Source organism: Pseudonaja textilis, chromosome 1, assembly GCF_049901715.1.
Source record: "Pseudonaja textilis isolate UNSWEBS1 chromosome 1, rPseTex1.2, whole genome shotgun sequence".
In the NCBI taxonomy this organism is placed as follows: domain Eukaryota; kingdom Metazoa; phylum Chordata; class Lepidosauria; order Squamata; family Elapidae; genus Pseudonaja; species Pseudonaja textilis.
Genome location: NC_141990.1, coordinates 2,853,153 through 2,868,246, shown reverse-complemented (window position 1 = coordinate 2,868,246; position 15,094 = coordinate 2,853,153). Strand labels below are relative to the sequence as shown.

The following is a 15,094-nucleotide window of genomic DNA, read 5'->3' as shown; positions in this document are numbered from 1 at the left end:
AAACTCACTTAACAACTGTCTGTTTAAGCAATGGAAACTTTGGTTTTCAATTGTGGGTGTAAATTGAGGACAACCTGAATACTGAAATTGATTTTGTTCCTGTTGTATAATTTTAACTGCTGTTTATTATTGTTTGTTCACATTTTTATTAGGGTTGGATGTGTCTCAACAGAGAAGCGTTATAAATAATTTTTTTGTTTATTTCTCCATCTGGTAAGGCTGGTTTTCGAGCGAAATAATCCACTTTTTCTGTATCCTTCTTAAGGATGGAACTCAGCTCTTGCTTACAAAATATCTCCATTTTTTTCAAAAAAAAACCCATCTTCAACGTGTCAGGAAGCCATGATAGGCAAGACACAGTTCAGGTAGTCCTCAATTTACAAGAGTTCCTTTAGTGGCGGTCGTAAGTGTGAAACATGGTCACAACTCCAACTTTTTTTCAGGCCCCTTGTCATTTTGAATGGTCACTAAATGAACTGTTGTAAGTCGAGGACTACCTGTCAATACCAGGTTTTGGCCAATATACTGTATATATTGAAATGAGATCACACAACTGTTGGAGTTAACTTAAAATCCAACTCAACAGGTAGTCCTTGACTTACAATGATCCATTTAGTGACTGCCATTTGTCAGAAATGGTGTAGGGTCTCATGCTTGGGCAGAGGGTTGGACTAGATGACCTACAAGGTCCCTTCCAACTCTGATTATCTGTTATTTATTATCTGACTGTCCAAAGTTACCATGGCAATGAAAAAAGCGACTTATTATGACCTTTTTTCATACTTACAAGCGTTGCAGCATTCCCCGTGGCCACGAGATCAAAATTCAGCCGCTTGGCAGCTGACTCATATTTATGACGCTTGCAGAGTCCCGGGATTGAACAGTCACTAAATGAACGGTTTGTTGTAAACTGAGAACTATCCGTACAGGTAGTCTGTACATATAATAGTTCGTTTAGTGACCGTTCGAAGTTACAACGGCAGTGAAGGATGTGACTTACGACCATTTTTCACAGTTACGACCAGCATCCCCCTGGTCACGTGATCAAAATTTGGATGCTTAGCAACTGACTCATATTTATGACAGTCCTAGTGTCCAAGCGTCAACGTGATCCCCTTTAGTGACCTTCTGACAAGCAAACTCAATGGGAAAGCCAAATTCACTTAACAACCGGATTACTAACTTATCAACTATGGTGATTCACTTAACAACCATAGCAAAAAAGGTCATAAAATGGAGACAAAACTCACTTAACAACAAAAATTATTGTACTCAATTGTGGTTGTAATTTGAGAACTATCAAAACCAGAATGAGACTTTACACTCACATTTTTCTAACAAAAACATGAGAATTTACAGTCTGAGAACCAACTTTGCAGATCCCCGGACAGTTAATTCCGTATGGTATCGGTTGACTTTTACAGCATAAATCTATTTTATACAAGTGATCCTCTTTATTTCTGCCAAAAAAGGCCTTTTAATAAATATTAGCCTTTTCCTCTAGAAGTTCACCTCAGAAATTCCCTTTCTAAAACAAAAGGCTAAAGTATTTTAATGGTTGCGTTGAGACAAACGAGTTCTGTGTATTTCATTTAATGTCCCGAGAAGCTACGTTTCTGAGGAAAAATGCTTTGGAAATCTACTTAAAAAACAAAACAAAAGAGGTGGACATATTTAAAATTGTAGACTAAAAGCTCTACTGAATGAAAGGAACAGAAAATCTGGATTAATTTGTGTGAAATATTCAGATTAAGTAAAATCTAAGAGCATGTTTCTCAACTTTGGCCATTTTAAGAGGGGTGGACTTCAACTCCCAGAATTCCCCAGCCAGCCATGGGAGTTGAAGTCCCCCATCTTAAACCATCCTGACTAGGGAATTCTGGGAGTGGAAGTCCCCCCTGACTAGGGAATTCTGGGAGTTGAAGTCCCCCCCATCTTAAAATGGCCAAGGTTGAAAAACATTGGTCTAAAATAACTTGATGGTGTTTTATCTATGGTTTGTCCACCATGGGACAATTTTCAAAGCATATTCAAAGATTATAAACCAGAAAATTCTGCATTTTTTAATCTATCTTTAGAAATTCTGATTCTCTGGGGAAAGAAAATATGGGCATCCTATCAATCATGTGTTTTTATTTCCGTGGGATTACTGTGGTGTTTCCAGCGACACCCCCCCAAAATGCCAAGAATATTTATTCGGCGATTCCCTATATATATATATATAGCAAGTCCCCAGTTTACGACCATTCATTTAGTGACCGAAGTCACGACACCAAAAAAAAAAAGTGACTTTGGATCGGTCCTCGCACTTACGACCATTGCAGTATCCTCCCCACAGCCACGGGATGAAAATTCACACGCTTGGCAACTGACTCGTATTTATGACTGTCGCAACGTCACCTGATCCCCTTTTGCGACCTCCGGTCCATTGGGAAGCCAGATTCACTTAACAACGCTGTGATTGCCTTAACAGCTGCAGTGATTCACTTAATGACGGCAGCAGGAAAGGTCGCAAAACGGGGTGGAATTCGATGCCCATCTGGATGGAAATTCTGGGCTCCATTTTGGTCGTCATTCGAGGACGACCCCATATTGCATTAAGCCGCAAATGATGGCCAAATGATGGTTCAATTTGAACTAAGCCCAAACTCAACCCAGAAGGGGTGCAGAGCTTGCTGGATTTTTTGAGGGGCAGGGGGGGTCCCAGATCCCCTTTGTGCCAGGGGGAATCCCTGAGATTATCCAAAAGGTTCAGCGGATTCGAGAACTGGTGGGAACCGAACTCACCAGCTTCTGGAAAAGATGTCCCAGGACCACCTCGCTATCCCAATGCTGCAGATGTGGCCAGAGGTTGTCGTACATTTCCTTGTGGATCTCGTAGAGATCCTGGATCTTGTAGAAGATGGTTTCGATCTGCTGGATGCTGAGGACAGGCTGGGAGGTGGTGGCCGTGGCTCTCAGGGGCTTCATCGGCTGCAGGGGGAGGGGGAGGAAGAGCCATCAAACGGGGTGGGGGGGACAACTCCTGGGATCTCTCTCTCACACACACACACACACACACACACAAACACCAAGGGTGTGTCTTGTTCGGTTGACTGATTTCTTGAGATTTAGCTTCTCCCCGGGAGCACAAGCTGGCTTGTATTTTGGGGGGGCAGGAGGGGCGGGTGTCTCCAAACGTGGTCCCTTTAAGACTGGTGGACTTCAACTCCCAGAATTCCTCAACCAACTACACTGAATTCTGGGAGTTAAAGTTAAAGCTGTTATATTAGGATCGCCCTTGTTTTAATCCCCACAACAATCCTGTGAGGCAGGCTGGGTGGAGAGACAGAGAGAGAGAGAGAGAGAGAAAGGAGAGACAGGGAGGGAGAAAGAGAGAGAGGGAGGGAGAGAAAGAGGAAGGGAGAGGGGAGGGAGGAAGAGAGGGAAAGGGAAGGAGAGAAAGGGGGGAAGAGGGAGAGAGGGGGAGTGAGAAAGAGAGGAAGAGGGAGGAAGAGAAAGAAAGAGGGAGGGAGAGGAGGAGGAAGAGGGAGGGAAAGGAAGAGGGAGGGAGGGAGGGAAAGAGGGGGAGAGAAAGGGGGAAGGGGAGAGGGAGAAAGAGGGAGGGAGACAAAGAGAGGAAGAGGGAGGAAGAGAAAGAAAGAGGGAGGGAGAGGAGGAGAAAGAGAGAGAAATAGGGAGGGAAAGGAAGAGGGAGGGAGGGAGAGAGGGAGGGAGAGAAAGGGGAGGGGGAGAGGGAGAAAGAGAGAGGGAAAGGGAGGGAGAGAAAGAGGGAGAAAGAGGGAGGGGGAGTGAGAAAGAGAGGAAGAGGGAGGAAGAGAAAGAAAGAGGGAGAGAGAGGAGGGGAGTAAGAGGGACAGAAATAGGGAGGGAAAGGAAGAGGGAGGGAGGGAGCGAAAGAGGGGGAGGGAAAGGGGAAAGGGGAGAGGGAGAAAGAGAGGGAGAGGGAGAGGGAGGGAGAGAAAGTGGGAGGGAGAGAGGGAGGGGAGAGAAAGGGGGAGGGGAGGGGGAGAAAGGGAGGGAGACAAAGAGAGGAAGAGGGAGGAAGAGAAAGAAAGAGGGAGGGAGAGGAGGAGAAAGAGAGAGAAATAGGGAGGGAAAGGAAGAGGGAGGGAGGGAGAGAGGGAGGGAGAGAAAGGGGAGGGGAGAGGGAGAAAGAGAGAGGGAAAGGGAGGGAGAGAAAGAGGGAGAAAGAGGGAGGGGGAGTGAGAAAGAGAGGAAGAGGGAGGAAGAGAAAGAAAGAGGGAGAGAGAGAAGGAGAAAGAGGGAGGGAAAGAAAGAGGGAGGGAGGGATGGAGAGAAAGAGGGGAGAGGGAGGGGAGAGGGAGGGAGAGAAAGAGGGAGGGAGGAGGAGGGGAAGAGGGAGAGAGGGGAAGGAGAAAGAGGGAGGGAGAGGGAGGAAACCTGGCGTGCAATCAGGGCATTTCGAGGCCAAGGGTCGATTTGAATCCAGAACTTTCTGGATATAATACACACACCTTCACTGCTCTGTGACATCATCTTTGGCAGTGGGGGAACAACAATTCCCATCATCCCCAGCCATTACAGCCGTGCCTGCTGCAGATGGAAGCTGTAGTCCTGTGTTTCTTAAGTTCAGCCATTTTAAAATGGGTGGGCTTGGATTCCCAGAATTCCCCAGCGGGGGGAAAAAAAAGGAGCCAAATGGAGGGACTTCCCCAGCCAGTAATTCTGGGAGCTCATCCCTCTTAAAGTGGTCAAGTTTGAGGAATACAGTTGCAAATATATCCAACACACCTTCCTCCTCCCATTTTCCCCACAACAACCACCCTGTGAGGTGGGTTGCGCTGAGAGAGAGAGAGTGACTGGCCCAAAGTCACCCAGCTGGCTTTCATGCCTAAAGCCAGACTAGAACTCACTGTCACCTGGTGATTGCCTTAAAGTCTCTCAGTTAACTTTTATCCCTAAGGCAGGACTAGAACTCCAGGTCGCCTGGTGATTGGCCCAAAAGTCACCCAGTTGGCTTTCATGCCTAAGATGGGACTAGAACTCCCCATCTCCTGGTGACTGGCTCAAAGTCACCCAGTTGGCTTTCATGCCTAAAGCCAGACTAGAACTCACTGTCACCTGGTGATTGCCTTAAAGTCTCTCAGTTAACTTTTATCCCTAAGGCAGGACTAGAACTCCAGGTCGCCTGGTGATTGGCCCAAAAGTCACCCAGTTGGCTTTCATGCCTAAGATGGGACTAGAACTCCCCATCTCCTGGTGACTGGCTCAAAGTCACCCAGTTGGCTTTCATGCCTAAAGCCAGACTAGAACTCACTGTCACCTGGTGATTGCCTTAAAGTCTCTCAGTTAACTTTTATCCCTAAGGCAGGACTAGAACTCCCAGTCGCCTGGTGATTGGCCCAAAAGTCGCCCAGTTGGCTTTCATGCCTAAGGTGGGACTAGAACTCCCGGTCGCCTAGTGACTGGCCCAAAGTCACCCAGCTGGCTTTCATGCCTTAAGGCAGTACTAGAACTCCCAGTCTCCTGGTGATTGGCCCAAAGTCATGCCTTTCACGCCTAAGACAGGACTAGAACTCCCATTCGCGTGGCTTCTAGCCTGGTGCCTTAACCACCAGACCAAACTGGCTCTGAGACTGGAGGATGCCTGCCCACTAATTCAAACATGCCAAACCCCGGGGAATGTCACACCACCCTTGGAATGGGAAACCCCACTGCAAACAAAACACATTTTGGAAACTACCAAGTCGTTCCTTCTTAGAAAAGCCCGGAAAGTTCTAGAAAATTCCCCTTCTACCTGGAACTAAGAGTGATTGTAATTTCTCCCCAGTCCTACCCCCAGAAATCCACCCTGATGCAGCCGAAAGAAGTCGCTGTGGTTAGCATTTTGGCAAAATGGGACCTGAGGAACTCCCTGCTACAAGATCTTTCTTGGTCTCGGTCTCGGTCTCGGTCTCTCTCTCTCTCTCTCTTGGAGACAAAAGTCACCTCACTGATTTGGCATCCACAGCTGGGCCCTAGAGCAGTGATGGCAAACCTTTTTGTTGTGGTGTGCTGGCACCCACAATGCAATGTGCCCCCCCTGTGCATGCGTGCACAACACCCCCATTACCTGCCTTGCGCATGCACATGCCTCCCAGCTGATTTTCGGCCTCCCAGAGGCTCAAGGGAAACCTCTGCAGCCTTTGGAGGCCGAAAAACAGGCCCATTTTTCGGCCTCCAAATACCCAAAGGGACGAAACCAGAAGTACCGGAAGTGAGGAAACAGGCCTGTTTTTCGGCCTCCAAAGGCTGCAGAGGCTTCCCTCGAGTCTCCGTGAGGCCGAAAAAGGCCTCAAACAGGCCGAAAAACAGCTGGGAGGTGCACTCATGTGCAGTGCAGGTAAGTTTGGCTGGGGCTTGCACACACCCCACAAATGGCTCCTCCGCATGCCACCTGTGGCACCCGTGCCATAGGTTCGCCATCATGGCCCCAGAGCCTCCAAAGGACCTTTCTTCCACAAGGACCCAATTTAGGGAACAGCAAACTCTGAGCACTTTCGCATGACTTGCATGCAACCCTTCGAAGTCCTCCAGGAGTGACGAAATCACAGCGGTTCCCACAACTGGTGGACATTTCATGCCCTTAAGAGCTGGGCCTCACTCGCCCTTTTGCTTCCTCCTAGCTTGTCTTCCTCTCCTCCCACCAACACTCTGCGATTCTCCAACTTCCGTAGTAATTGAATAGTAAAAGTAAAAATTAAATTAAATTAAATTAAAATTTAAAAACCAAACAGAAAAAAAAGAATAAAATAAGGTGAAGTGAAATGAAAGAAATAAAATAGAATAATAACATCAACAAAACAAAATAACAAAGTGAAATAAAATAAAATAGAATAAAGTAACATAGTAAACTAAAATAATCAAATAAAATAAGATAAAGTGAAATAAAATGAAGAAATAAAATAGCAAACTAAAATAGAATAAAGTAAAATAATAAACTAAACTTAAAAAATAAGATAAAGTAAAATAAAATGAAATAATAAAATAATAAAGCATAAAATAGAATAAAGTAAAATAATACAGTAAACTAATCAAATAAAGTAAGACAAAGTAAAATAAAAGGAAGAAATAAAATAAAATAAAATAATAAAGTAAACTAAAATAGAATAAAATAATACAGTAAACTAATCAAATAAAGTTAAGACAGAGTAAAATAAAAGGAAGAAATAAAATAAAATAATAAAGTAAACTAACATAGAATAAAATAAAATTGTAAACTAAACTAAACTAAAAAAATAAGATAAGATAAAGTAAAATACAATGAAATAATAAAAACAATAAACTAAATAAACTAAAACAATAAACTCAAATAGAATAAAGTAAAATAATAAAGTAAACAAAGCGAAACTAAACTAAAAGCAATAAGGTAAAAATAATAAAAATAATAAGGTAAAGTAAAATAAAATAATGAAAATAAAATAACATAATAAAACAAAAAACAAAACACAAAACACAAAAACAACCCAAAACCAAAACAACACAACAATCCAAAACAGAACAAGACCCAGTCAGTTTCTCTCCTCCCCCTTCCTGGACCATCCCCATTCACTCACCAACAACAGCGCCTCCAGCTGGTTGATGTACATCTCCTCGCTGGCCAGGAAGTCCTTCAGCACCAACTTCCGCATCTCCACGCCTTTCCCGACATCTGGTTCCTCCTGCGGAAGGGAGGAGAATTAGGGCAAAGTTAAAAGGGTGCTGGACCCCTCGGATGGGGGGGGGAGAGATCCTCGACTTGCGACCACAATTAAGCCCCCAAAAGTTCCCCTGCCAAGCGAGACAGTTGTTAAGTGAGCTTTGATTCATTTTACGACCTTTGTTCAGCAAATCTCTGCAGGTAGCAATATGGTCGTTAAGTGAATCTGGCTCCCACTATTGACTTTGCTGATCAGAAGGTTGCAAAGAGGGGACCGTCACAAGTGTGGCTCAATTGTGGTCGTAAGTTGAGGACTGCCTGTATTTACATTCTGCGTCTTTTTTGCAAACCCGCCTCGTTTAAACTTTTTACCACCTTTTTCGTCAACGGCTCAGCATTTCAATTTCAATCAGAATAGAGATGGAAAGGGACCCTGGAGGTCTTCTAGTCCAGCCCCCCCAAGCAGGAGACGCTAGATCATTTCAATCAATCAGTCAGAATAGAGCCGGAAGGGACCTCGGAGGTCATCTAGCCCAGCCCCCCTGCTTAAGCAGGAGACATTTGCAGGTCCGTTAGCTTCCCACTTGGTTACCTGGCTGCGATTTAATTTCCGCCCCAAATCCATTTTATTATGACTAGCGGGACCCTTAGCGATCCCTAGCTTTGCTTAACAGCACCGCTCGCTTGACGACCGTGGCGGTTCATTTAACGGCCAGCAAAAAGAGGAAAAGTCACAAAATCAAGTCGATCGTGTGATGGGCGACCTGCTTTACGACCTACCACCATAATTGGCCTCCATTACGGTTGTGAGACGAGGACTAGCTGTAAGCGCGAATCCCGATCGTGGTCACCATTTTCAGCACCCGTTGTAACTCCGGAACCACCGTGTTAACCCAATGGTCATAAGTCGAGGACAGTCAGCACTCCCTCTCTTTTTCTCCCATGAAACGACGCAGGATGCGAATTTGGCAAGGAAATAAAATCTGAGCTGGGCTTCAACCACCACCTACAAATTAGGCCCGAAGCCCAGGCCGATAAATTATACCTTTCCTTTTCACAGGGGGTGTGTGTGACACACAAAGCTGTGAATCAACCTTTTTGTTGTCTGGCGTCACAAAGACACACAATTGCCTTTGGTTTCTGACATCTGTCCGATTGAAAAGCCACCTGCTGGAGTTTGCGGTCAGAGGCGAAATTTGAACCCAAGACATTCCCAGAGGACAATGTCCCTGACTTCCTTGTGGGCCTCACCCACCCAGGCGGACATTACAAAGGAAACCCCATCTGACCCAAAGAACCCGGGTGTACGGGTAGTCCTCAAACTTACAACGGAGCCCCAAATTTCTAAGTTTGCTAAGTGAGACGCTCAAGTCAGTTTCCCCTCTTTTCTTGCCCTGGTCGTTAAGTGAATCACTCCGGTTGGTAAGTGGACCAATGGGGATGCTGCAACGTACGTGTGTAAAAATGGTCCTAAGTCGCTTTTTTCAGGGCCGTTGTAACTTGGAACGGTCACTAAACGAACCGTTGTGAATCAAGAACTACCTGTACTGCTGTTCTAAAGCCGCTACCTTTTAGCCTGGCCTACCTCGCAGGGGCAGTTCTGAGGTCATTCACTGCCTTGAGGGAGGCTTTAAAAAAGTGAAATTAGTTTAGAAGATACAACAGGGTTGCAAAACGTTCCCCACATTTTTCTGTCCGGTGTTCCAAACAGAATTGCAGAATAACAGAGTTGGAGGGCACCCTGGAGGTCTTCTAGTCCAACCCCCAGCTCAAGCAGGAGACCCTATACCATTCCTGACAAGTGACTGCCCAGTCTCTTCTTAAAAACCTCCAGAGAAAGAAAGAAGGAAGGAAGGAAGGAAGGAAGGAAGGAAGGAAGGAAGGAAAGAAAGAAAGAAAGAAAAGAAAGAAAAAGAAAGAAAAAGAAAGAAAGAAAGAAAGAAAGAAAGAAAGAAAGAAAGAAAGAAAGAAAGAAAGTAAGTAAGTATAAGAGTTGGAAGGGACCTTGGAGGTCATCTAGTCCAACCCCCTGCTCAAGCAGGAGACCATAGATCATTTCAGACAGGTGGCTGTTCAGTCTCTTCTTAAAAGCCTCTAGTAGTGAAGCACCCACAACTTCTAGTGGCCAGCTGTTCCACTGTCCTTCCTGTCTGGAAGTTTCTTCTTAGTTCTTGGTTCCTTCTCTCCTTGATTAGTTTCCATCTGTTGCTTCTTGTTTTGCTTTTAGCTGGTTTGGAGAATAGTTTGACTCCCCCTCCTTTCAGGCAGCCCCTCAAATATTAGAACCCCGCTTATCATGTCCCACGCCAAGTCTGTGTTGTCATTAAACGAGACCTCCCCAATTCCTGCAACACTTCTTCGTATGTTTTACTTTCCAGTCTCCTGATCATCTTTCGTTAACTTAAGTTTGCAAGTCACTTGAAGCAGAACCCCCAAATTTTCTTTAAATTTTTTTAAAAAATTAACTGAAATTTAAAAAGAAACTTTAAAATTCTTTAATTTTCCTGCACCGTGTCCAGAAGATCCGAATAGAAGAATATGGAATCTGCTATGGCAAGGGTCTTCAAACATGGCAAGGGGACTTCAACTCCCAGAATTCCTGAGCTAACATGACTGGAGAAGGAGGAATTCTGGGAGTTGAAGTCCACAAGTCTTAAAGCTGTCAAGTTTGAAGACCCATGGAATAGATAGATAGGGAAAGAGAGGTCGAATAGATAGAAAGAGAGATAGGTAGAGAATAGATAAAGAGAGGTAGAATAGATAGAGAGAAAGAGATAGAATAAGATAGATAGATAGATAGATAGATAGATAGATAGATAGATAGATAGATAGATAGATAGATCGATCGATCAAGGGTCTTCAAATTTGGCAAGTTTAAGACTTGTGGACTTCAACTCCCAGAATTCCTGAGCTAACATGACTGGAGAAGGAGGAATTCTGGGAGTTGAAGTCCACAAGCCTTAAAGCTGTCAAGTTTGAAGACCCCTGCGCTACGGCTTGGCTCACTGTTTTTCACCTTCCCACGCAGCCTTGGGGCACCTCGAGCCCGAATCTCCCCTGCCAACTGCATACTCCCAGGAACAAGTCAGCACAGGGACGGCTTGGCACTGCTGTGGGTGCAAAATTTTATCATCCATTTTCTAGGATCTATCTCCAAACTTGGCAAACTTGAAGACTTGTGGACTTCAACTCCCAGAATTCTCCAGTCAGCTATGCTGGAGAATTCTGGGAATTGAAGTCCACAAGTCTTCAAGTTGCCAAGTTTGGAGACCTCTGTTTTAAAACTTTAAAACTGGTAGTCCAAAATTGAGCTCAATTTTGTTTAAAATTTAATTTAAAAAAAAACCTTTAAACTTTAAACCCGATAGTCTAGAACTCACATTTTTTTAACTTTAATTTAAAAAATTAATTTAATATTTAATTTAAAAAAAAAACTTTTTAAAACTGGTAGTCTATAATTGAGCTCAAATTATGTTTTAAACTTCAATTTAAAAATGAATTTAAAATTTAATTTTAAAAAAACTTTGAAACTGATAGTCCAAAATTGAGCTCAAATTATTTTTTAAACTTTAATTTAAAAATGAATTTGAAATTTAATTTAAAAAAAAAACTTTAAAACTGATAGTCAAAAAACTGATAGTCTTAAAGTTGCCATGTATGGAGACCTCTGATCTAAGCCAATGGGTCAAAAATCCAAGCGCAGTTTCCCAATGGGTAGTCCTCAAATATACGACCGTTCTTTTAACGACCATCCAAACTTACGACGGACCCTAAGAAAGGTGCAGGCAATCCTCGACTTAACAACCACAGTGGAGCCCCAAATTCTGGTGGCTAAGAGCAAGACAGCTGTGAAGGAAGCTTTGCATCCTTTAACGAACATTTCTCATCACTGTCCTTAAGCGAATCGCTGCAGCTGACAAGTCAGTCACATGGTTGTTAAGTGAGTTCGCCTTCCCCCATGGACTTGGCCGGTGAGAAGGTCACAAAACGGGATCACTGACCTTGGGACACTGCAACTGTCATAAATATGAGTCACTTGCCTGAAAAACAAATCTAAATTTGGATCACGTGACCATAGGGAATGCTTGCAACGGTCGTTAAGTCTGAAAAATGGTCCTTTTTTTTAATGCCATGGTAACTTCGGACAGTCACTAAATGAATCATTGTAAGTTGAGGACTAGCTGTATTTACAAGTTGGATTTTAAGTTAACTCCAATGGTCATGTAATCTCATTTTGTGTGCTCAAATTGTGTGCATTTGTGGCCATTTGAAGTGTTCAGTGGCCACATAACCACAATTTATGACATTTTAATGACATTTTACACTTCCTATATTCAGCAAAAATGCCCCATAACAAAATATTGGTTCACTTAATGACCATCTTTGCTTAACAACTGCCATAATGGCAGTCAGCTGTTGCAATTTATGATATATATATATTGGTCAAAACTTGATATTGATGGGAAGTCCTTGACTTACAACAGTTCATTTAGTTACCAAAGTGAGAAGGGCCCTGAAAAGAAGTTGGAGTTATGACTATGTTTCACACTTATGACCGTCACTAAAGGAACTCTTGTAAATTGAGGACTACCTGAACTGTGTCTTCCCTATCATGGCTTCCTGACATGTTAAAGATGTTTTTTTTTGACAAAATAGAGATATTTTATAAGCAAGAGCTGAGTTCCACCCTTAAGAAGGATACAGAAAAAGTGGAATATTTGACAGAAAAAGTGGAATATTTGGCTCGAAAACCAGCCTTACAAGGAAGACAGATGGAGAAATAAACAAAAAACGTCCCTCGAAGCGACTTACGACCATTTTTCACACTTACGACCGTTGCAGCATCCCTGTGGTCATGTGATTTGAGTGATTGACAACTGACTCACATTTATGACAGTGGCAGTGTCTCCTTTTGCGACCTTCGGACAAGCAAGGTCAATGGAAAAGCCCGATCCACTTAACGACTGTGTGACCAAATTGAGAACTGTAGGGATTTACTTAACGGACAAGGCGAGAAAAGTCGCAAAATGGAACAACCTCCCTTCACAAACGTCTCACTTAACGACATAAATTGTGGGCTCAATTGTGGTCATACATTGAGGACTATCGATTGGTACTTCCAGTTCCTGGCCCAAGCTGCCCCCTGGGGACAATGGATTTGCTTAACGACCAGGGTGTTTGCTTAACAACCATCATCAAAAGCGTATAAAATCAGAATTACCTTGACGTAAGAAGACGGGGGGGTGATGAAATTTCATAAATAAAATAAAATCAGGCACGGCGACCTTCTGACCCACTTAATGACCTGCATGACCCACAACCGTCGTAAGTTGAGGACAGCCCATACCGGCTTCTTATGCCACTGAGCGAGGGGCGGTTGTTACAAAAGGCTGCCATGACTGAACAGGAAAGAGCGGGGAGGTTGGACTAGATGCCTTTGGAGGGCCCCTCGCCACTCTACGAATTTAGGAAGGGAAGAAAGCACTCCGTCCATGCTCAGATGCACTCTTTTCCTCATCCCAGCAGGATCCTAACGCAAAAAACTTTTTTCTTCTGTAAACCCAAAACTTTTTTGGAGGTGGTGGGGGAAGAGATTTGGAGAGACAAAAGGAAGTTACACAAGGGAGAAAAAAAGAATATATATATATATATATATATATATATATATATATATATATATGTGTGTGTGTGTGTGTGTGTGTGTGTGTGTGTGTGTGTGTGTGTGTGTGTGTGTGTGTGTGTGTGTGTGTGTGTGTATCATTTCAAACCGAAAAGAAAATCGGTGGTTCGATTCCCGTCAGGGCAACTTTTCAAATTTCCTAAAACAGGGAAGTGGAAATAAAAGATTTCCAGCGAAGATCCTTTTCTCGCACGCACAACACACAAACACACACGCACACAAGACACAAACTCACCCCCCACCCCACCCCAAGAGGGTAAGAACCTGCTAAACCACACACACACACACACACACACCCGGCCGGATAAACCTCACATGAATTCCGCTTGCCTCGGAGCAACACAACTGAAACGCAGCAGCGGGCTTGGCACCAGACCCACAACAACAGGCAACAAGCCAACACCACAACAACAAGGAGGATGTCGGGGTGGAGGGTGAGGAAACTTTCTTTGGAAAAGACCTTCCCACGTGGGCGCTCGCATTCCCAAGGTGACCTCTGCCCATGCACAGAGTGGCTTCCAGCCTTGCAAAAAAAAACAAGGGAGGGGAAGGGAAGGGTGAGGGAGAGACTAGGACTCCTGCCGCCAAAGAAGACCCCCCCCAAGTCCCCTCAACACCCCCCCAAACCCCCCAGGGAATCTGCCAGCAGACCCCCCCCTCCCTTCCCAAAAGGCCAGCCTCGCCCAATCCCACCTGGGCACCCAGTGCCACCCCTGAGTGCCCCCTTTGCCAGATCCCCACCCCCTCCCTTCTTCCCCCCAGGCAGAAAGAGATGACGTCAGCCCCTCCCCGAGGCTGAGACTCAAGACCCCCTTTTCCCTCCCGATGCCCACCTGCGCTGTGCCCAGGCCGGTGCCCTCTTCTTCCTCCTCCTCCTCCTCCTCCTCTTCTTCTTCCTCCTCTTGCAAAACTCGGTCTAAGTAGCCCAGGGCGGCCTCCTCCTCTTCCTCCAGGACCGCCGGGGGTCGAGGCCGGACGGGGGGTCTCCTACAGCGAGGAGGGGGCGCGGGGGGCTCCTTCCCGGCCGGCCGGGCGATGCCAGCGGGCCGGGAAGGGGGCCAGGGGTGGGCAGCCGCCAGCGGAGCGGGCAGGCCCTCCGGCCGGGCTGGTTGCGGGGTGGGTGGGTGAAGGGTCGGTGTCCCGGGCGGGGGGATGTTTCGAGGAGGCCGGCCCGGGACGACCCTTCCTCCCGGGACCCCGTCCCTTCGGCTCCTGCCTTCCCCGCTTTGCCCGCCCGCCTTGCCAGCCGCCGCCGCCGCTGCCCCGCCGCGCTCGGAGAGCCGAACAGGAAGTGGCACCGCAGCCTCGCCTCCCGGCTCCGAAGGGGGACGAGCGGGGCCGGGTGGGCGGGGGAGGGCAGCCCCCTCCCGGGGTGGGGGGAGGACCCGGGAAGGGGAAGGCTGCGCCCCTCCCCCAACGAGGAAGCCTGGGCTGCGAGAGGAGGGGGAAGAGGAGGAGGAGGAGGTAGAGGAAGGAGGAGAGGAAGAGGAGGGCGAAGGAAGGAGCAAAGAGGAGAAAAAGGAGGAAGAGAAGGAAGAGGAAGAAGAGAGGAGGAGGAGGAGGAAGGGGGGAAGACGAAGGAAAAAGAGGAAGAGGAGGAGGAAGAGGAAGAAGAGAGGAGGAGAGGAATGGAGAAGGAAGAGGAAGAAGAGGAGAGGAGGAGGAAGGGAGAGGACGAAGGAAGACAAGGAGGAAGAAGGAGAAGGAGGAGGAAGTGGAGAAAAGGGAGGAAGAGAAGGAAGAGGAAGAAGAGGAGAGGAGGAGGAGGAAGG

The 15,094-nt window shown here is 45.9% G+C and overlaps 1 protein-coding gene across 1 annotated transcript in view; it reads right to left on the bottom strand.

The window, feature by feature from the left end:
* ABR (ABR activator of RhoGEF and GTPase) overlaps positions 1-15,094 on the bottom strand; it is a 146,019-nt gene that overhangs the window by 99,419 nt on the left and 31,506 nt on the right. Inside the window, exons 3-4 of the mRNA XM_087924469.1 lie at positions 7,560-7,664; positions 2,788-2,973 (exon numbers count right to left, since the gene is read on the bottom strand). Of these exons, the coding sequence (XP_087780595.1) occupies positions 2,788-2,973; positions 7,560-7,664 (291 nt within the window). The remainder of the gene's footprint in view (positions 1-2,787; positions 2,974-7,559; positions 7,665-15,094) is intronic.